This window comes from Carassius gibelio, chromosome B25 (assembly GCF_023724105.1).
Source record: "Carassius gibelio isolate Cgi1373 ecotype wild population from Czech Republic chromosome B25, carGib1.2-hapl.c, whole genome shotgun sequence".
Taxonomy (NCBI): domain Eukaryota; kingdom Metazoa; phylum Chordata; class Actinopteri; order Cypriniformes; family Cyprinidae; genus Carassius; species Carassius gibelio.
Window position 1 is genome coordinate 14,885,852 of NC_068420.1, and position 22,853 is coordinate 14,908,704.

Genomic DNA, 22,853 nt, shown 5'->3' on the forward strand with positions numbered 1-22,853 from the left:
AGCTGTGCACTAATTTCCTCTCATAATGCCTTTAATATCTACTTAGATACTGAAAAGAAGCAGCTTGTGGAGACTTGCTGATTATTTTAGACTTTAAGTATGAAATTAGCTGAGTTGTTGTGATGTAATAAAATAATTTCTAACATAATCATGATCTGATCATCAGATGCTTTTGTAGATTAAAACCTATTATTCGTGACACATAGATGCTATGAAATTATATCTTTAGTCTAATTTATTATATATGATCAGATATTACTTCATGTGCTTTGCAAATGTAGTTTGTAAACTTAAATGATATCAGCATTAATGTAGTATATAAATTTTTAGTCAAAATTTAGAAAATTATATTTCCTATATTAGTAGTAATATAAAAATATAAGTTTTATACATAATTCCATTTATAATGTCAAAAAATTAATAAAACTACTAATAAATATTATATGAAATAAAATATGATTTTACAGATACTATAATTTGAGCTTCATCATGTCAATTTAATGCCAATTCAAAAAAAATCATCACAACAGAAAGATTTACTTCACCAAAACAATTAATACACAAAATGAGGAAAAATACACAAGACAGAATATGTCAAAATTCACAGTGTTCATCACAAATATATGCAGCGCACAACAAGCACAATAAATCAAAATCACATTGTGTTTGCTTTTCATTATCATTTTCCATCTGAGGAGAGTCGGTTTCAAGATTCAGGAACTAGCTTAACCACCAAGGTCCTTCGTTCAATCATCTTCAGCAGAGATGGTTTACCAGAAAGAAAGAAAACAGCCTGGAACATCATGGAAAGCAGGCTCTCCCTAAACTGACCTATAGTGTTATTCAGAAATCACAGCTTCAGTATCTGTCAATCATAATCATTATGAGCCTCATACACACTCATCATTTGTCTCATTATTTTGCCATTAGCTCTAACACTAGAACTCAATCAACTTCCTGTGGAGTCAACTCAAATCAACAGCTAATCAAGATCGTTCATCACTTGAAATGACGGGCAGGTGAAGGTGGATGTTGAAAATCAGGAACGAGCCTTCCTTTCGTTCATCAAGCGAATCACTCGAGTCATCATGCAGTCTGGGAAAGCCTGAGCATCCCGGGACATTATGATGCAAGGGTTACAGGGTTTGCATGGGCGTTTAGTCTCATGATTGCTCAGGCAACGAGAGGTCAAAGGTCAACCTACACACAAGCTGGGGAACAATAGGCGAGTTCTGTGGCGTGTTCAGCGGCTCTGCACGTACTCTTTCATTACTCTAATCTGTCCAACAGCACAATAGTAAATACAGGGTGGGGACATCATAACTACCCATCTCAGGCCGCCACATATCCACGCTGAACCAGAACGTCCTCGTTGCCTCGGACAGAAGCTGCTTTTTCCCACCACATCTGCTTGGCACTGCGCAGAGAGATGTCACATGCCGGCGGACAGCAAAGGAAGGCCACCCTGGCAGATCATTGTATGATGGTTCCTGCTTCGCAAAGCACCAGGTTTGATGCCGACTGGTGGGTTAGACAAATGCGGCGAATTACATACTGTATGAAAACGACATATTTTTACTCTCCTCTCGTGTCACCGTAGGGTTTTTCTGGTCCTGTTGGATTAGAATGTGGTTGAAGAAGAAGTTCCTTGAACATTTTTGATCTAAATATTGCATGCAACCAGATGGTTTGTTAGCGACTAGGTCCGAGACAGAAATGCGAATGATGGAAAAACGGATGGACTGCGAGTGTAATTTGCTCAGGTTTCATCAGATGTTGAGAGGTTATACTTTGGAGATGTTTTCTTCTTTCTCAGCCAGCTTGTACCCATTGGTTTTCTCTTTTTGTTCTCCGGTGTTAGATCTAGTGAACAACAGAACACGGGCAGTTTATTGTGGAAATTGGAACAATAATATTGGTAAACTTGCAATAAGGTGTGGCCACTTCACCAAAATTTCACAGACAAAAATACTGCCAATACTGTAGGAATGCACAAAGCACCACTTAAAGGGATAGTTCACCCAAAAATGAAAATTACCCCATGATTTACTCACCCTCAAGCCAATCTATGTGTATTTGACTTTCTTCTTTCAGATATACATTAAAATAAAATATTGAATGTTTTCTAAAAAAAAAAAAATAAACTCAATAATGTGAAGTCCAAAAAAATGCATCCATCCATCATAAAAAGTGCCTCACACGGATTCAGGAGTTCTGAAGTGAATTGATGAGTTTGTGTAAGAAAAATCATCATACACCAGAACGCCACTCTCTCGTGAATGCACATACGACAGTTAGTGGAAGCTAGAGATTATATGGTGTTAAATATTAAGGTGTTAAATATGGATATTTTAATACAAAAATGCATCAATTCACTTCAGAAGGCCTTTATTGACCCCTGAGAGCCGCGTGGAGCACTTTTTATAATGAATGGATGCACTTCTTAAACCCAATTCACTGGCATTATAAATCTTGAAAGAGCCAGAGCATTTTATTTTATACAAATCTGAAAGAAGAATGTCATTCACCTAAGATGGCTTGAGGTTGAGTAAATCATGGGGTAATGTACTATCCCTTTAACACAAGTCAGTGTCAAGCCAAGCAGCTTTCTCTTAGCCAGCATGACTGACTTCAACACAAGCACATTTTTGCTGGAAACTTTTTTGCCCTCACCTCAAAATCCTGATCATGCAGATTCTTCACAGAGCAACGGTTAATATGACCGCACCTTTAGCTTAATGAAGAATACTAATAAATCAATGTGGGAATACAGAATTTACAGATCATGTTAAAACAATCACCATGTAGCTGGATTTCAACCAGCAACTGGTAGGTGCCTGAATCTCTCTAAATTAATGTTGGTTAATTCTGATGGGATTTTTACAGTGCAGTTAGATTACATTGAACTATTTGAAGGCATGCGATCAATACAAATAGTAAACAAATTATTTACAACTCAGTCAATTTGTACGGCTTCAAAAGAGATCAACATATACAATACATTTACAGAAGAGGCATGAATTTCATTAGACGTAGTTGACAATTCACTGTAAAGGCAAGGAGTCAGTTCATGGCAATGGTTTCCAAAGTTCTTTGCTCAAATATTTGTTTCTTAATAAAACTCATTGTACTTTTGTTGTTACATATGTGTTTTAAAATATCTAACAAGATATAAAGTATGCAGTAGACAGACTTGTTTGCAAGGAAAATTAGTCCTTGTCTTTGTGCGAAAAAAGACACTGTTTGCTCCAGTCGCATTAGCCAGTCTTTTGCAGGGAAAAAGGTCTATTGTCAATAGTGTTGCAATGTATGAAGCACAGCTCACACAAAATTGACATCAAATTAGCATGACAAAAATAAGGTGCTGTCTGTCATATATTAAAATTTTGTGGGCAATAAAGTCCACTGTCTACTGTTAACAGATCTATGAATCACAGTCACTTTCAAATCATGCAGTTTACTGATGGTCAACGCGGCAAAATCTAATGACCAACTTTGACCTGTTGTGAAATCTGCATGGGGAAGTCTTTTGTCCTCAAATAAAATTCCTCATTGCGCAGATTCCTATTAAAATGACTCAATTTTATCTTTCTGATAAGCGTAACCATTTAGATAAATGTGACCACAAAAACTTACCCTTTTCTCCAAAGACACCAAACCAGTGTAATGATCAGTAGCAGTCCTAGCACAGAGGCCACTGTTATTGTTGCTAGAATACCTGAAAGGAGAATTAACCTCATAATTAACAGAAGCTAGGTTTAATTTTCTCAGTTATGCTTTTAATGCAGAATTATATTTGTTTTGAACAAGTTTACAAAGTGTCATTTTTCATGTAATATAAAGAATATGATCACAACATGGTTTAAAATATATACTTTTTTTGTTAGTGACATTAAAGTCAACATGAAATTGCATTTGCAACCCAATTGTTTTCCATAATGTGATGGATTTCAGAGTGGAGACAAAAATGCAGGACTTGATTTTATTCTTTGGGAATTGCTGAATTATGAAAAGTTACAGATGAAAGTTATTCCTTTTTATTTTTTTAATTTTTTTTTTTTTACGTTTTTGAATTCATGTTCATTATGGAATCACGCGTGTAAGTGAGAATGTGAATGCATGAAGAAAGTTTTGGGTAAATTCTGATTTCATGTTGACTCAACAGAAGTTAAAAATAACTTGTAACTCCTCAAAAAAGCCAAGACTAGCTTCTTTGTTTAGCAGCTCTCAATATGATTACCAGTCATCACATACTGACATAATGCACAAAAATACACAAATGTGGCTGTGATTACACATGTGTTGACAAAACCCAGTGCTGTCACATGAGACGCGCATGCACATGTATAGGGCGCAGTGGTTTAAAGTAAAGATATCTGTCAAGCACTGCAACACTGCAATTAGAACTTAACCATAGATACGTCAATGATAAGGTCTTAAAGTCATGCTAAGTGCACAAACATGCCCTCTCCATATGTTCAATCTTATGTCAACAGCAATTTTGTTGTGGCCAAAGAGAGTGGTGACGCAACACTGCAGCTGCACGTCACTTCATGGCCACCAGCTCATCGCTTCATATGAGTCTCATAACATAAGACGTCACGTCTGTTAGCTAAGAGTGAAGAAGCGTCGGACATCACAAACACACATGCACACACAACTGTTTGTTTTACTATAACGTACCCCAGCTCATCCAAGTAAAGTCTCCTTGAAGGAAAGAAAAGAAAACTATGAATCGAGAGGAACGTTTTCTGAATATATTGCACATACAAATGATGTGGGACTATATGAGAGAGAAAAAAACCACACACACACAAAACTATATTGGACACCATTGACTTCCATTGTTGGGATAGACATAAAACTCCTTTGTGCTCAGTAGAATAAAAAAAGTCAAATAGGATTGGAATGACATGATGGTAAGTAAATGATGACAGAATTTGAATAAAATCAGAAATATTCACTACTGCGGATCATACAAGCTCCATAGATTATTTTTTTCTTTTAACTCAATACAAGTACGTATATAAACTTAAGCCATTGCACTTTATAATATTTCTACATCACTTCTGAAAAGCATTTATAATATAAAAAGGGACATGTTTGCTCCTTACAAGTGGAAAAAGTGATACATTTTTAATTGACGTTTAATTTTACAATCCATGATCTAGACATTTCACAAAGAATTTTATAGACCAAAATCTGAGTCAGTGTCCAAAAAAAGGTTACGCTGTCTGCTGTCTCTCTGGGTTCAGATCACACCCAAAAAACTGTACAACACAGCATTCGAGAACTTGAGAATGTTAAAATACTTTAAGTGCCCTTTGTCCCTTTTAATTTGCGCTCGACTCTTTGAGCTTTTCCCAATAAAATGTTTAAATATGCCCTCACCATGATGGTCTTCTGTCTTTTTGTGCATTGCATATCATAATTAAAATGGTTTGAGCCATATGCTCCCACAAAAATATCACTAATGCTTAAAACAGGCCAGCCTTTAGTCTAGACTTATCATTAGATAGTTAATCTGGATCTTGAAGGCTGGAAATTGTGTGGTCCTGTCGACATCCTTCCAGCAAAAGCATACTGTCCAGTTCATTGGAAAGTAACTACAAAGTTTTCCTAACCAGCTGCGTAACATATCATGAACACTATTTGCTTAACAAGTCATTTCAACTACTGCAAAAGCAAAACTAGTTCGAGACAAAGATTGTCTGAGTCTCAAAGACAGTGTTAGAGGGTACCATCAAACTAAATAAATATTACTCAAATGACATGCTAGCCTTAGGAGCTGAGTTGACTATATGAATATTGTGCGTGACAGCATACTGCAGAAATTAAGGCCCTCTGGGGAGGAATGTGGCCCTCGCTGGGTCTAATCTTCCCATTCAGCACGTTGAGGTCTGTGGTAAGTTAAGGCTGAGTTGAAGTCCTTCGGGACTGTCGCTTGAGGATGCCCTATGGTGGTTTTCATGTTGGGGTTTCTATGCTGGTTGATTTGCCTCCTCATCTTCTTCAGCATGGCTTCAGCCAGTGATTGTTCGAGCTCGGCGGCTTCATCCCGAGATCTTCCTTGTACGAGTTTTCTTATGGTCTGAAGGTCTAGATCAGACCGGCAGTGCAAGTAACTCCTGAGGTTTAACTCTGGAAAAACGACCTCTCTAAGAGCTTCAACCATCAGACCCTTTGCATGGTATTTATCGAGCTGATGCATGACATTCTCCTCCAGGGATACAAAGCATATCCCTTTAGCCGTATCAAATGCTCCCATATACCATGGTGTTGGTGTGTTCTTCCCAACGGAAGAGGAGTAGCCAGTATTGCTTTGCACCTTGTTCTTTGACCACTGCTCTTTCCGAGTTGCCTGGCTCCAGTGTCCCTCCTTCTTGGACTTTTTCAACTTCTTGTCCTTTCCCGGTTGGGAACCCAACTTTGGCAGAAGTTGGTAGAGTCCCTCATCGGCCAAATCCGCAAGGTCACCCACCAGAAGCTTCTGGATGACTTGCTTCCTCTGAAAGGGGGATTCCGCTGAAAGAATACCATACAGTCCTGCACCAGACACAATGTAGAGAGGTGTTCAAGCTTAGCATTGAAACGGAGGACTGCTAGGGTAAAACTTTACTAGTGCAGGGGTTGGAAGGAAAAATGAAGGACCAGGCTTTCTTCTCCATAATTTAGCTTCTTAAGAAACATTGCCATGCAGTAAAGAACACAGCAAGTGGTATCGATGAATTTAGCCTTCATGCAAGGATGTAAGCAAACAGCAAGACTGAAGCAGATCCCAAGCCTCCGGTAATGACAGCAAACCCAAACTTCTCTCATAGCAACAAAATGCCTGACATTTAGATGTAAACTCTGTGGTGCACCAACTCTAAAACCAGGTTTGGAGGGAAAGATTTATGCAAGTTGAAGCATCTAATTTAAAACCCAGCATTTGTTTCGAAGGAGCCTGCAGCAGCAAAGGTCTTTCATTCAGGAAAAAAGGTAACAGTGCATAAATGGAAGCCTTGAGCAGATGTTAAAAGAGAGACAAAGCCAACTTGAAAGCTTTCATTCCTATCGATTCTTTGATAGGAAACCATGGCACTAATAAAGCTTCTCTTCAAGCATTGCAGCAGATATTTTAACATTTAGGTTTGCTGGCAATATATCATACAAAATCAAACTGCAATCTAGACAATACTTACCATCCTTGAAGGAAACCAGTACCACTCTGTTATCTGCGATTTGTGGTTTACGGTAATTTCCGTGAAGTGGCACAGTAGTAGACTCTTGGGCATTAGAAGCATACAGAGCTGTGGCCAATGCCATAAACTGTACAGACACAACAATAACATTACTACACACAATATAAATTAAATTTAAATTAAATGTATGCATTTAGCAGACGCTTTTATCCAAAGCGACTTAAGGGGCCGTCACACTAGACTTTAAACGTGCAAAATTATTTTGGACGCCACTGCGAATATGGGCGGGAGCAAGATAAAACGTTCTCTCCTCAATTATCACATAGATTAATATGTGCTTGTACTGTCTTTTGCAACGGCATCGAAAGCGTCTTATTATATTGTACTCTCTGTATATCTCTCTCTATATATAAATATATACTTACACCGTAAGCAATACAAAATTATTTAAACATCCTCATTCACATGTACCATCTGTTCCTGTTTCAACTGACACTGTGAACCATGTAGCTTCTTTTTTAATTTAATTTTTATAATCTTTTAAATATGCATTATGGACGCTGCGCTACAGCTAAAGTTATATAGCGTTTCCTTCGTTTTTGAATTTCTATAACGTTACAGAGGGGTCACGCAGTGATGTCTCGATCTTCTACTGGTCCCACAGCTTCACGTGATGCGAATTCACAGGTTAGAGTTCACCAAACTTGAACTTTGGAACGCAGCGAAATGCAAAATTTTTTGCATGAGCTTGCATTTCCGGTCTGACGCATTCGCATGCGTATGAATGGAAGTCAATGGAACGAAAAGTGCAGTGTGACCACCCCATTAAAGTGCATTCAGGCTATAAATTTTACCTATGAAGTGTTCCCAGGGAATCGAACCCCCAACTTTGCGCTTGATAGCGCAATGCTCTACCAATTGAGCTACAGGAACACTATAGACAATATAGACAGCTGAGACTATTGACTCAGAGTTGCAAGTCACAAACAAAGAGTCAAAGCTTGGCGGTGTTTGCAGTTAGGTGTTTGCAGTTATGCCATAACTACATGCACTACATCTATTGACAACCACAAGTAGCGGTATTCTGATGAAATACTGATGAAACATTTTTCCAAGTACCATGTGAATCATGTTTGCTGCTAATGGATATATTTGCCCCAGATAACACAGAACTCATCTTTCTCAAAGCAAAGCAGTACCTGTTTTCGTGAAATACCTGTTTTCTTGAAATGGTGACTGGTCTCCTAAACACAGTCCATAGTACACTGGGATAGCAGGGTGGTGTGGTCAAAGAACCATCGTAGCGGTAATACTCATCCAAACGGGCCGGTAGCAGCGCATGGATGTTAAATGCTGCGACCTGTATTTTCTGATCTGTCAGTTCACAGTTTATCAATAGGAGAGCGTTAGCATACTTGTGTTGTGCACATCCCAATCACAGATATTTCAAAGTATATGAAAGTAACGTACCTCTGTACTTTATCCCATTCATGTATTTGAAGAATTTGTCGAAAGCGGGGTTGAACTCTCCAATCTAAATGACATAAAACACTGCCTCATTAGAAAATAAGAGTTATGCTGGAAAATTTGTTGATGTGACTTTTAAGCACTTATTACAAGAACTTATTACAGGGACAGTCACCCTAAATTACCGAGAGTTAAATGCCTTGTGGTGATGGATCATTGCTCAGTTCTTGCAGGAATAAAACCAGCAAACTTCCGAGCATCAACTCGGAGCCTTAACCACTGCACCACATTAGACGCAGTGGTTTGAGGCCTGGACTCACCTCAATGAAAACTCCTAGCACAGCCAGGCCATCATGCTTGTCCACTGCCATTGATATGTTGGGGTACTTGTCAGAATTGAAGTGTACTATATGCATCTGGATATAACAGAAGTAACTTGGCTTTAAAGAGAAATCAATCAATCAATCAATCAATCAATTAATCATGTCCCCTTGGAATTATAAGGTTCTATCTGCATTCAGAGTAGTCTATCTATCCATCCATCCATCCATCCATCCGTCCATCCGTCCATCCGTCCATCTGCCAAGCTCATGACCTAGTGCTGGATCTAAAACAGAAAACCTATGCAGGAGAATAGCCATATATTGCAATAGCAATTTGTCAACTCGTTTAGAAGAATTTTATAAGAAAGCCATCAATTCTAGTCTATTTAGGGCAATTCACAGCATGTGCCTTCTGGCCTCTGGAAAAGAGAGGCAACATGCAAATATAAAAGGGCAGAGGTCTGAACTAAAGAGCCACAATTACTGTGAATGCTATCTTTGGAAACAGATTTATGTGTATTCTATGAACACAAACTGTGCAGGCATTTTCCCTATCATAAAGTGATAAACAGAGATGAAGTGATTGTTATTTGGGACACCTCCATACATGTTACTGAGTATTGCATCATGCACTGTTGAGTCCTGACTTCAGGTTTCTTTTCAAATCCTCTATAAAGGGCTTATGCAATCGAAAGCAGTTTGATTCTGCACTAAAGGTGTTCACAGTAATGGACGAGGTCTCCTCTTTGGGGCGTGTGTGTACATATTTACTTTACCTCTCCAGCAAACCGTTTGCCATTAACAGTATGTTCTGATCCAGTGAGCAGATTGGAAGAGCCCCAGTGGAAGTGGAGCTGAGCTGCTGAATATCTTTGAGGGAAGCTGGAGATGTACATGTGAGACGGCAAAGACAACTGCACTGTGGGTACAAAGGAAAGAAACCATGCATTTCACTTTTAAAGTATGGTCAAATGCAAGACAAAAAGGTCTACTACTTTCAACCCGTTGGGTCCCAGTCAACTCCACTATAAGAAAAAACAAAAAAATCTAAAAATGTGTCCGCAAAAACCTTAATTTCTTTTAGACAGAGGAAAGAAAGACATAAACATCTTGGATGACACTGGGGTGAATAATTAACAGGCTTGCACATCGAGATTTCCATTTGACAAATTCCACAAGCTTTTCAACTAATAATCCTGCTTACATTTTCCCAAACTAAATCTGTAATGGCTCTGAAACCCCAAGCACAGTGGTACACTGTCAGGAAACCTCATCAGTATTCATCCTCATGGCAGGACCTCTGTGGCAGCAATGCACACTTGCTGTAGTTAACTATACATTTCCCTCTCTTTCGGACCAGACACTACTCTTTGGAGTGAGAGTGGATAAAATAAAAGAGTGTCTTAAGTAAACAATCACAGTCGAGAAATGGTAGATGGAACAACTTCAGTCTGTTTAATCCATCTTTGACCAAAATATAGCTGAAAATACCCATTATCTAGAAAAATAGCACTTGTGATGTTGTCTAAGACGTTACCTCGAATCACAACTTTGCCATATTTTCCAGACTAAAATACAAACAGGTTTGTTTTATCATAATAAGCGGGTGATTACAGGAAATTGCTATGGCAGACATGCAAAATAGATCCTTCTATTATTTTCTCCACATTGACCTAGAAATTAAGCTTGAGAAGAAAGACTATTTTCCCTTTATGTGTGACGCACGGTCTCATTAGTTTAACAACCACAAATCCTTTAATCTATTGTAGTGAAAGAACGGTCTATGTTTTCACTCAGACATTACAATATGAAATGTAATATCTAAAAACGTACGTTTACAAGGTACGTAATGTGACAATAGTTATTAGTCGTCTTTAAAAAACAAAATGCTCTATAATCAGTGCACCAACCAGAGTGGCCGTTGTTGCTGAGAGTGAGCTGTTCGTTGGTCGACAGGTTGTAGTTCTGGACCTGGATGGGCGGCAGGTTTGGATCGTATCTCAGCAGCTGCGTTTGGAAATCGATGGGTGACTGAAATGCTCCTCCACAAAATGGGTAGTTGCTGGACCAGTTGTGTTCCCCATCAGGTCCTGAAAGCAAAAGTCGAAGAAAGCTGTGGTTAACGAAGTGACCGTGTCTTATCTGGAGGTGTACGTTTGAGCATTTGATGTGGCCAGAATTGGACTGCATTAATGTTTTGCTAAGACACAGGCTAAGGTCAGCGGTCACAGAACACTGCCTTACAAAATGAATGCCCTTCATGAATACCACACCCAACAATAAAAGATAATGTTTTGCTTTGGGGGAGGCTTCGAAGTCATTCCAACAGAGTATAAATTTGACTAAGAGACATTTCTAGTGCATTGTAGAGAAGAGGGTAAAAAAGGGGTCATTTTTGAAAAATATGACACAGTTTTGAATTAAAATAAGATTTACTAGGCTTTTTAAATTCAATTGTTATTGTTTTCTGCTACTGAAACAGTGGCAGTAAAAGTGGTTTCCTGTCACTGTTGGCTTAAAGCATCACATTAAGGGCTTTTGTATTCTTTGTCAATGATGATCATGGTTTTGTGGGCAGCTTTTGTCTTCTGGACTGCCGTAACTGCAAGATTTCAACACAGTGTTTATTTTGGTAGCTTAACATGTTTCTCCCTTGTGGTCGTAATTACTCACTGCTCAGTTCATTTCTAATCTGGACTAGCCTCTCCATCATAATCACAACAGATGCCTGTGGCCTGCCCTAAGAGGTTCATAACCCTAAATAATAACTGTAATGCAGTCATAATGAGTGGACCTCTACAGTAAAACATCTGAAACTCTCTGGTCTGGATGTGTTGGACATTAACACAATGAACTGTTTGAAGCTGAGGTCATGCTGCTATTTGCAACAAAAGCCATAAGTTAAGGGTTAGTTCAACCAAAATGAAAATCCTCTCATTAATTACTCACCTTCATGTCATTCCAAACCTGTGAGACCTTTATTCATCTTCAGAGCACAAATTAAGATATTTTTGATGAAATCCGAGAGCTTTCTGACCCTGCACAGACAGCAACACAAGTACCATGCTCAAGGTCCAGAAAGGGATTAAGGTCATCGTTAAAATAGTCCATGTGATGTCAGTGGTTCAACCGTTATGTTATAAAGTAACAAGAATATGTTTTGTATGCAAAGAAAACTAAAATAACAACTTCATTCAACAATTTATTCTTGTCCGTGTAAGTCTTCGATGTGCGTTCACGATGAATGCATGTGGTGCTGCTGATGTATACATTACAGTTGAACCAATGGTCACATGGACTATTTTAACAAAGTACTAGCTATCTTTCAGAGCTTGAACTTGTAAGTTGCATTGCTGTCAGGGTCGGAAAGCTCCTGAAGTTCGTAAAATAATTACTTATTTTGTGTTCCAAAAATTAGGTCATACGAATTTGGAACGCCGAGTAATTCATGACAGAATTTTCATTTTTGTGTGAACTATCCCTTAGTTTTATTGTCCTTATATTAAAATAAGTTATTCATTAAATAAAATACCTTTAAACAATCTAAATAATTAAATTCTAATGAAATGAAAAAAATATTAGATTAAGATCATTTGGGGTTTGTTACGACTTCTTATTTTTTATCAATTAAATGTCCTTCCTTAATCAAAGTTTGAATTTCTTTACAACAATCTCATCCTCATCCTAATCTCCTAAAATATTCCCTACAAAACATGCCTCATGACTGAAGTATCGTTCTTTCTATCTGGGATAAATAATGCTAAGATAATAAACTCATCTAACTTTTTTGAGCATTTGTGCATCTGTTTTCATCTTAGACCTCAGGCAGAGATGTGTTTGATGTCATTATGTCCCTGTACATGATTGAAAACAGCCTTGACTCAGCGGAATTAATTCAGCCTCTGAATGTCAAGAGCTCTCAGTGTTAGTCGGCAGAAAGGACAACACTCATCTGTGCTCAGTCTGACGGGCTTGATAACATCTACACAACAGCACAAGCACTGCAGTGTTTCTCGTTAAGCTATTCATTATGGTATTTCAAACAGTGGTCAGTTGGACACTTCACTCAATTGTCACATTGTCCATTTCTCAAAATATATTACATTAATAATTTAATGGGCAAAAAAATCCATAAACTAACATTTTGGGCCACTCAAAACACTTTAGCTTAATTTTTCTGACTTTTGCATGAGCACCACTCATGTTTTCTTCAGAAAATGCAAAGATCTAGTTTTAGTAGCAACTAAACTTAGCAATTTGCTTAATGAGGGTGGTTGGTTTGATAATCACATTATCCAAAATTTTTAGTCTAGGAGCCTAAACATAGCACATTACAAGGTAGTCTGACTTTGTAGGAACTGTAAATTTGCACACAGAAGTGAAAATTATTTCACAAGTTTAACTAAAGGGACAGAAGAGATCCAGCTTGTAAATTGCAATGTGCCACACACAAAGACAGAATAATATTATGCATTGTTCTTTCCTAAGTATAGGGAGCTATGAAATTTCACAGCCAAGCAATTAGACGAACAATCTTCTCCCAAAATATAGCCATTGTGACAGCTTTGTTTTGCAGTTGATGTCCCTTGAGTCGCGTTATTCAAACCAGCCATAAAATAAATCAAAACACATTAAAGTGTGTAATTCAATTCTGTGTTCCTCAATGATTCAACAAGTCTCCTTGCAAAATCAGTGAGAACACGTGAGTGACCGCGGCTTGAGGAGAGAGCTGCGTGGAATGACAGAAGAGCCGTGAGAGCCAATAGGGGTCAAAATGGGGTTATCTTTGCACCACGAGATCCCATTTTCCAAGAGCAACATGTTCTTTGATACCTCCTTCATGGCTGCCAGAGGGTCTCCATGTGCACACTGGTATGGCATACTGGGGTTGTTAGAGATAATGGTTAAAAAGTGTGCCCAGGAATAGTCTTGACTCATGAGGATGGTAACCAGAAGCCTGTTTGGTTCCCTAGGTTCAGGCAATAGAGCAGAACACTGCCACAGCGGCCGTGATTAAGCATGTTTATTTTAAAGCTCTTCAGCGTGTAAAGAGCACGTTTTGCTGGTCTCTGTAGCAGATGACTGGATGACCTTTTCTACTGAGGTGAAAACGACTCCATCTGGTCATTGTAAGAGAAGGCATTACAACTCAGTTACTTACAGTCAGGTGATAACCGAAGCAAAACGTTTCATAATTCCTCCATCTTACATTTGATGCAATGAAATAAACATGATCAACGTTTCAATTATATTTTTAGTAAACTTTTTGATTTGAGTGTTTGATGGCGTCTCTCAGTAGTGAAAATGCTGTAATATCTGGTTCTCAGTTGTTTGTTTGAATGAATCAAATAACAAATGATTCAATGATTCCTTTGCTGCATTAAAACAGAACAGTTCACGGAAGTCTATATGTGTGGCATTTTAAAGGGGTCATATGATGCAATTTCAAGTTTTCCTTTGTCTTTGGAGTGTTACAAGCTGTATGACAATCAATAAGATCCCTGAAGTTGCAAAGACAAAGTCTAAAACCTAAAGAGTTTTGGCTTTCGTCCACACCCTCCTAAAACTCCTCGTTTAAACACGCCCCCACATGTCTATGTCACTGTGTGGGAAGATTTGCATAACATCGCCCAAACGTTTACCTTAACAAGAAGGCGTAAATTTTATTCTCGCCATAGTATTGTTGATGCTGCCGATGCCATGTTTTGGAGACGCTGTGTGTTTCGTTGTTAATGCATCACTACTTTGTTTGGCATTCCAAACGAGTTAAGTTATTTACAACACTGTTCCAGAACAGTTCAAATCAAATATACATGTGTGTGTGCATTGTGCAAAGCATTTCACGGAGGACAAGGACTGTTTCCTGAACCTGAAAGGGTAGCCTAAAATTCTGTCTGTTCTGACTCACAGCCTTTAAGTATGTTTTCAAATTAAAATAATTTGCCACTGATGACTGAAACGTGAGTTTTAAGCAGTGTAGAGTAGCGCATTTTGTTTTTCATTTCTCCAATCCCAAATGCAGACATGATTTTATGTTTAAGTGGCGCGATGCAACAAAAGACATAAAAAGACAGTATAAGTCATTATAATCAGTAATTATGTCCGCACTGGATGCAACAAATGCCTCATTTGTAATGGGTTTTATCTCATTGCACCGGGACACACAGCATCACAGTATGGTAAGGGGAGTAACATTTCCGTAACACGCTTGAGGCATTTGGCCAATCACAACACATTGGATCAGATCAAACTTCGTTATTTTCTAGCAACATCATATGACCCCTTTAATGTATTAAAATGTTTTAGGAAAAATATTCAAAAGTTCTGTGATTTTATTTTAAAGAAATTACAAATTCTGTTAAGCAAGGACACATTGAACTGATAAAAATGACAGCAAGGAATAAATAATCTAAGTTCTAAATAATCATGTGACACTGAAGACTGAATTATGCTGAATGAAAATTCAGCTTTGCATCACAGAACTAAATTACATTTTGTGAATATACTGTAATAAGAGAAAATATTTATTTAAATTTGTAATAATATTTTGCAATATTAGTTTTTACTGTATTTTTGAACAAATAAATGCATTGAGCATAAGACTTACAGTAATTTAGTTATATAGTTATACTGTTGTTGATATCTATATTTATACATTGGTGCATATTTATCTATCTATAGGCGTTTCTCAATGTCAAGAATACTTCCTTGGCAGGACTGATCCTTCCAAGTCACTTCCTTCAGAGGCTAGGCGAGACTCCTCTTTAGCATTCGGAGAACACGTAAATGGAACAGGCTAGCAAGTGCACGTAATTGCGTCATTACGTCAGTGAAAAGGTCCGTTTGAAAAATGCTGTGAATGGTATCGTTAAATTACTTTGGACAACTTGACTAGTTATTTATAAAAGAAATGCAGATGACGCAACCAAGTTAAAAATTGTAAAATGACAGGTCCAGTTCAGTTAACCATTTGTATATATATAATTTACAATATCAATATGGTAGTAATTTGTACTGGCATTTAAACTTTAAACTTTACTTATATTTATTACAGTTATAACAAATGTTCGGTAACGTAAATAAAAACCGTTAACGCTCTGACTCCTAACGTTCAACATTTTTGAATTTTTGAACAAGATAGCAAAGCTGCACGCATAGGATTGTGGGTGATTTGAGAGTGCGAAGAGCGCGATGGATACACATATGCATCCTTTCCTATGTATGGCATATTTTTCAAATGAAGGACTCAGTCCTTGGTTGAAATTCAGAGGATCCTCGACATTGGAACAGTCCTTCGACGGATGTCGATGACGTAGCATCCTCGAAATAATGGCTTCCGAGGATCCTTCCTTGACATTGAGAAATACCTTATATATACATCCATCAACCCATCCAATCCAAGATCTATCTATCAATCTATCTATCTATCTATCTATCTATCTATCTATCTATCTATCTATCTATCTATCTATCTATCTATCTATCTATCTATCTATCTATCTAACTATCTATCTATCTATCTATCTATCTATCTATCTATCTATCTATCATGCTTGTGTGTCTTCATTTAGTATGGGAGCCATTCTTAAATATTTTAAATTGCAACAATGGTTATTTCAAATAAATAAATGATTGAGGGGTCTACTTACCATTATATGTCCATTTTGCCCCTGAAAAAGAGACAGACACAAATATAAAATGCTTTTAAAGTTTCACTCAATTCAGTCCTATAGCAACCTGCTGCTCTGGTCACTGCTGGCTTCTCTCAGCCAGTCTGACTGACAGGCCGAGCCAGACTCTTGCTGGTCTTTCCCACAGATCTCTGTAACACAATGAGATTCCCCCGGAGCATGTATAATCAGTCACTGCTTAAGATTCTAAAGAGCAAGGCATTGGAAATCAAGGCATTCCTCTAATGAATAAAGTTCGTAAGTTTAATTTAAATGGATGTTGACACAGAGTTTATAATGAATGCAAAGTATTTTTGCGCAACCATTTTTAGTGCACCATGCATTAGCAATAGAGTAATGGAATTTTTTCCCAAATGGCACAGGAAATTATTATATTTTCTCAATATGATATTTAAAGTCCAAACAGGAAGCCGCAAAAATTAACTGAGCAATTTGGTCATCGCTTTTATTCACAAAAGTTAATCTACCTTGCTACTGTAGGACCACAATTTTTTCCTGAACTGACCATTTGGGGAAGATCTACAGAAAAGATATTAACAGCGCAGTTAAGTCAGCACCTGAGCACTAATTTGGCGTGACAAATGTTTCACCTGTGGTTTTCAATACACTAAGGTCAATCGAGGTCATTGGTCAGATCCGCAGACACAGCCTTTCTAATTCAAAGCATTATGGGGTTCTGTAAATTTATAATTACACATTATGATTTTACATGTTCTTACTTTACTCCCAAAGTTGTTCATTTATGGAAACAGCCACTCATTCACCCACTCATTATGTTAACAACTTAAATGAACTTCCAGGAATCTATATTTGATGTTCAATTTTCTTAAAATTACTGCTTCTTCACAATAGAAGACCATATTGTCCCTTTAAAGTCATGCAAAATGTTGCAAGTTTTTACAAAAGTTTTTTTTATTTTTTTATTGAGTACTATGAAAAAATACAAACATTCACAAATATGTACCAGAAATTAATTTTCCTAAAGTGTTTTAAAAGAAAGTAACAGAACGTTCAATATTTCTGCAGTTTAACATGCAAATGTCTCTTCTATAAGCCTTTTTTAAACAACAAAACTATAAAATAAGGTAGGCTACCACATCACTTATTAGCAAACATTTCCACATTATATAGGCTAATGTTGAACATATTATTAATAATACACATTTTCCATTATTCTTTTATATGTAGGTTACAATGCACATGTAGTGCTGACCTGTTAAGTGATAGGTTATCATGTTTCTGACCAATCAGTGGAAGTTGGGTTATTATAACTTAAGTTCTTACCTGTGAACTCGAGGGGACACGCGATCAAGATGACGAATATAAGAGTAAGTGGCATTGCAGCGAGGTACCGGCTGCTTCTCAAGTGCCCTCAGAAGTCGCCTCAGAACAGAGTAACATTGACATAGCTGTCGGAACCGGCTCTTATATCAAGCATGCTGCGCTCGCGAGTTAAACAAACTGACGTCACGGCGATGACAGAGCAGCGCCTCAGAATATCTGTCGCTCGTTTCCAGTGAGTGACTTCATACTGTACAAATCTGCGGCTGTGCCTCGAGCTAGTGTGCTGCCTACACAGACAGCATCAGAGGAGCACAGCTTTGTCTTAAACCTGATAAATAGCTATTAGCCACACGCTCTCAAACCGGCAATTTTAAAACTCCGCAAACAAGGTACAATAGAGCGTCATCTGATATGAGAAAAAAATTACAGCTTATAGGACAGTGATTATATCTCCATATTGCAGCATTTGCTCGGTGTTTACTGTGCCCGCAAATAACATACTGCATTATTATAGGTGTCTAGCATATGTATATTGTGGCCATCGTGTTTATTATGCAACTGTATATGTTTTGCTGCGATTGTATCATGATATATAGCTATTTATCTATCAGTCCATCACGAAACGCTAAGCCAATCAAATTCGTGGACCGGAATTAATTGTTGCAGGCCTACATCATCATCATCATTGTAATTATTATTAGTATTATTAATAATATTTTTGACAAGTATGTACTATTATACAGAAGCACAACATTAATTTTGTTTATACATGAACAATATTTTTCATTAATAATAAAAACTTGCAATCCATAACTGGGTAAACAAATTAATGTTGGGTTAGGCAAATGTGTGTGTGTGTGTCACAGCCGCCCCAATATAAAGCCATATCTACTCATATATATATATATATATATATAGACCAGGAAAAAGTTAGTTATTCTGTTGACCTTTTGTGACAACATGCCCTAATAACCTGCACTGTGTACAGCCTATTAGGTAATTTGACACAAATCAATTCGTAAAACAACAATCTACAATAACATCATAAAAAACTTTTGGTTGATTCTGTAAAGTGTCGTCCCTCTAAAGATGTAATGCATAGGTGTGCGTTGTTGTATTTTCTCAGAACAGGAAAAGAGAAATCTAGCACACACTATGTGAATCACCCACTGGAGACACATGGATGATCTTTTAGTGAACTGAAGGTCAGATGGGAAGAATCCCTCAGTCATTTACCATCTGAGTCACTCAAAATATCCAACGTTTTTAAAAGAAAAATGAGTTTACATGATGAGACTGAAAAATAACAGTGTTCAGTTATGTTTTAATTTACGTTCTGTAAGGAACAGCCAATGCTGAAACCTGAATCTCTACGCACATCATTTGTGGGGCCTCTTACTGGCAACGTGCTGGATACTATTTTCATCTGTAACCCGTGAAGAATTCTCCACAGTAAGGTACACAAAAATGGTCATTATTATATTATATTATATTATATTATATTTGTCTTCTACTATATCTACACTTTGAACTTAATTTATTTTTAACTCTGCGCTAGACAAATGCTAATTTTGTTTCAAGGAATAGTTCTACCAAAAATGTACATTTGCTGAAAATGTACTCAACCTCAGGCCATGAAGATAAAGATGAGTTTGTTTCTTTATCTGAACAAATTTGAAGAAATGTAGCATTACATCACTTGCTCACCAAAGGATCTTCTGCAGTGAATGGGTGCCGTCAGAATGAGAGTCCAAACAGCTGATAAAAAACATCACAGTAATCCACAAGTAATCCACTTGTTAATTAAACAATTTATCGGTTAATGTCTGTTCAAATTAAAAAGTTGTCTCGTCTGAAACAGGAGAGAAATATGCACAGATCAAGCAAACAAGCGAAAAGTTGTTATGTATTATGGACTTGTATTTTATCTGGAAGTGACAATAGTTTAAAGTAAAAACATCTTCATGAATTTGTTTCTTACAAACAAGCAGCTTTTCACTTCAAAAGACATTAATTGATGGATTGGAGTGGTGTGGATTATTGTGATGACTTCATCTGCTGTCTGGACTCTCATTCTGACGGCACCCATTCACTGCAGAGGATCCACTGATGAGCAAGTGATGGAATGCTACATTTTCAAACAAACTCATCTACATCTTGTATGGCCTGTGGATGAGTAAATTTTCCTTTTTGAATGAACTGTCATTTTATTGATTACTGCTTGTAAAGAAAGAATGCAGAACAACACAAAATTATTTTACTGCCGTTTCTTATAATAGTCTCTGACAATCAAGTTAGCAATACTGTCAATCTACAGTAACATAAGTTTGTTGAGTTGGTGTCTTTATTTTCTGTCAGAATATAGGTAACCTAAAAGTATATTGCTTTTTAAATTAAAATTCAAATACCTAAATGAATTAAGGTAACAAACAGAAATTCAACTCAAATTTTAATGTACAAAGTAGAATAAAATGAACTCAAGTTCAAAGATGTACAGTAAGTTTATTTTTAATTATGAAGAAAAAATCATCAAGACATTGGCAACTACATCTTTTCCAAAAATATATATTTCTATATAAAGAAAGAAAAACAGTAGGCGTGTGAATGAAACAGAGTTGAATGAAACTATTGACAAATAATCACCAGTTGCCCAAGTGTGCAATTCTAGGAAACCATTAACATCTATAGAGAAACTTTTCACCCAATTTGAGAGATTTAGTAAGATTTTTTCATGCAAGATACTTCTTGTGAGATGTATAGATGGGCTTCACTTCATCTGTGTATAACTGGTAAGTTCAATGTTTTGAAAATTTATTACAGATATTTCATGCAGACTCTCCTTTTTGAAGTTCATCTTTTTTTTTTTTTTTTTTTTTTTTTTTTTTAAATGGTAAACCGCAGTTACATTTTCAGCATTTCAGGTATTTACTGCTTCGGCATTTACTTAAGTCTTGCTGCAAAAGTCTTAAGAGCATTAATGAAAAAAAAAAAAAGAGATCCCAACTTGATATTAGAAGATGATGAATTATATACAGTATAGAATTTAAGAAGTTTTAAATCTGTAACAAATCTGGCAGCCAGAATAATTCTGTAAATTACACAAAAAGCAACTTAAAAAATTAAACTGTAAATTTTATTTTAAAACTGTTTCAATTTACAAAACTAATTTTAAACCAGTAAATCCAACCTTCACTTACTGCTGAATTAGCATAACCACACTGCTACCAAAATCTGTTTTGATCCTTTAACATATACTGGCAACCAGCATAATAACACAGGTGGTAAAGAGAAAGACACATGGAGAACCCAAGTTCATCATAAGCTTTTCCATAAGCCGAGGTAAATCCTAATATATAGAAGATGAACATTGTCATACACACAACCGCAGAACACCATGGTAACACACAACACTAAAATAATACAATAAACATTTAACAATATGAGATATATAAGCCATAATGAATTTGTAACAAAACCTAAAACACAATTATTTACATGCAATGACATCAAACATGAAACGTTACACAGGGAATGTCAATAACAAGTTGACTTGTTCTTTGTATTTTACAAACCTGTAAATTTCAGTATTTTATTTTAAAATTACATTTGATGTTCTGATAGATCAGTTTTTCCCCATATATAGTAAGTGAACATGTTATTAAAGGGATACTCCACCCCAAAATGAAAATCTTGTCATTAATCACTTACTCCCGTGTCGTTCCAAAACTGTAAAAGCTTTGTTCGTCTACGGAACACAATTTAAGATATTCTGGATGAAAACCGGGAGGCTTGAGACTAGTGTTGCTTAAGTCAATGAAAATTATGACTAAATATTGTTGTCAACGAACCTTTATCACGTGATGAAAATGAGACGAGACGCAACGTAAATGCTGGTCACGTGACCATGACTACGATTAAATGTATAATGCAATATTATTGATGAATAAAAATTAGACTAAATGTGGTTTACTAAATAAAACTATACTTAAATGTCTCTTCATTTTAGTTGACCAAAATTAGATGAAATGAAATGTTATAACGCTATTTTGTCTCGTTTAGTCGTGTTATTATTATTCTTTTGCAGAATTTCTGTTTCCTGTGTCTCACTTCAGGGGCTGCATCAGGTCACACTGTGCAGATGCAGGCGACGTCACTTTCTCAAGTCCCACTCGCGGCATTATTTAGAAAATATCAACAAACAAAGTTTAATATATTGATTCATAACCTTTGGGTTGGGTTTTGGGGCTAGTTCATTTAGTTCCAAAAATGAAAGTTAGGTTGCATTTTACTCACCCCCGAAGTATCCTAGGTGCATATGACTTTCTTCTTTCAAGCGATCCAGTCGGAGTTCTACAAAAAATTAGGGATGCACCAATACCGGTACTGGTATCGGTATCAGGCCCGATCCTGCACTTCTGTACTTGTACTCGTAAAAATGGCCAGATACCAAAAGCCTATACCCACACTGCGTGTGATCAGAGCTGTGTCCAGAAAAAAAAAACACTGACAACAAAAGAACAGAGAGTCGAATGGAGTTATTAGAGATTAAGGATGTCTATAAAGTACATGCAAGTAATTAATATAAAGTTAAACATTCAATATTCACTTCTGTATAGCAGATGTGTGTGAGCTGATAAGCAGAGTGCACTGAGTGCACAGGTGCGATCTTGTTGAGTGACTATATCACAGAATTCACTGGAAAGTTTGTAGTTTGGTCGGATATGTAAAAAGCAAGCAAATAAAACAGTGCACAAGTTACTCAAGTTTTTTGACAGTAAGGAGAGAGAGAGATACGTGAGAGAGAGAGAAAGTGAGAGAAAGATGCGTGAGAGTCAGAGAGCGAGCACTTCTGTTGCATGATCTTGATTGGTGTTCACTCCATTAGCGCATGCATTTGGATTGAA

The 22,853-nt window shown here is 36.9% G+C and overlaps 1 protein-coding gene across 2 annotated transcripts; it reads right to left on the reverse strand.

The window, feature by feature from the left end:
- Positions 1 to 476: 476 nt before the first annotated feature.
- ca12 (carbonic anhydrase XII) lies at positions 477 to 18,219 on the reverse strand. 2 transcript variants are annotated; one of them, XM_052596993.1, is made up of 11 exons: positions 17,950 to 18,186; positions 16,624 to 16,644; positions 10,885 to 11,064; positions 9,751 to 9,893; positions 8,972 to 9,067; positions 8,655 to 8,718; positions 8,401 to 8,558; positions 7,185 to 7,311; positions 4,684 to 4,707; positions 3,637 to 3,718; positions 477 to 1,863 (listed from the first exon to the last, which is right to left on the reverse strand). In XM_052596993.1, exons 1-11 carry the CDS (start codon positions 18,002 to 18,004, stop codon positions 1,785 to 1,787), a joined length of 1,029 nt encoding a protein of 342 aa, XP_052452953.1. In that variant the 5' UTR covers positions 18,005 to 18,186; the 3' UTR covers positions 477 to 1,784. The 2 variants fall into 2 exon arrangements, with proteins under 2 accessions (XP_052452953.1, XP_052452952.1); XM_052596992.1 differs by lacking the exons at positions 477 to 1,863; positions 3,637 to 3,718; positions 4,684 to 4,707 and adding an exon at positions 4,731 to 6,546 and having other exon boundaries at positions 17,950 to 18,219.
- Positions 18,220 to 22,853: the final 4,634 nt, after the last annotated feature.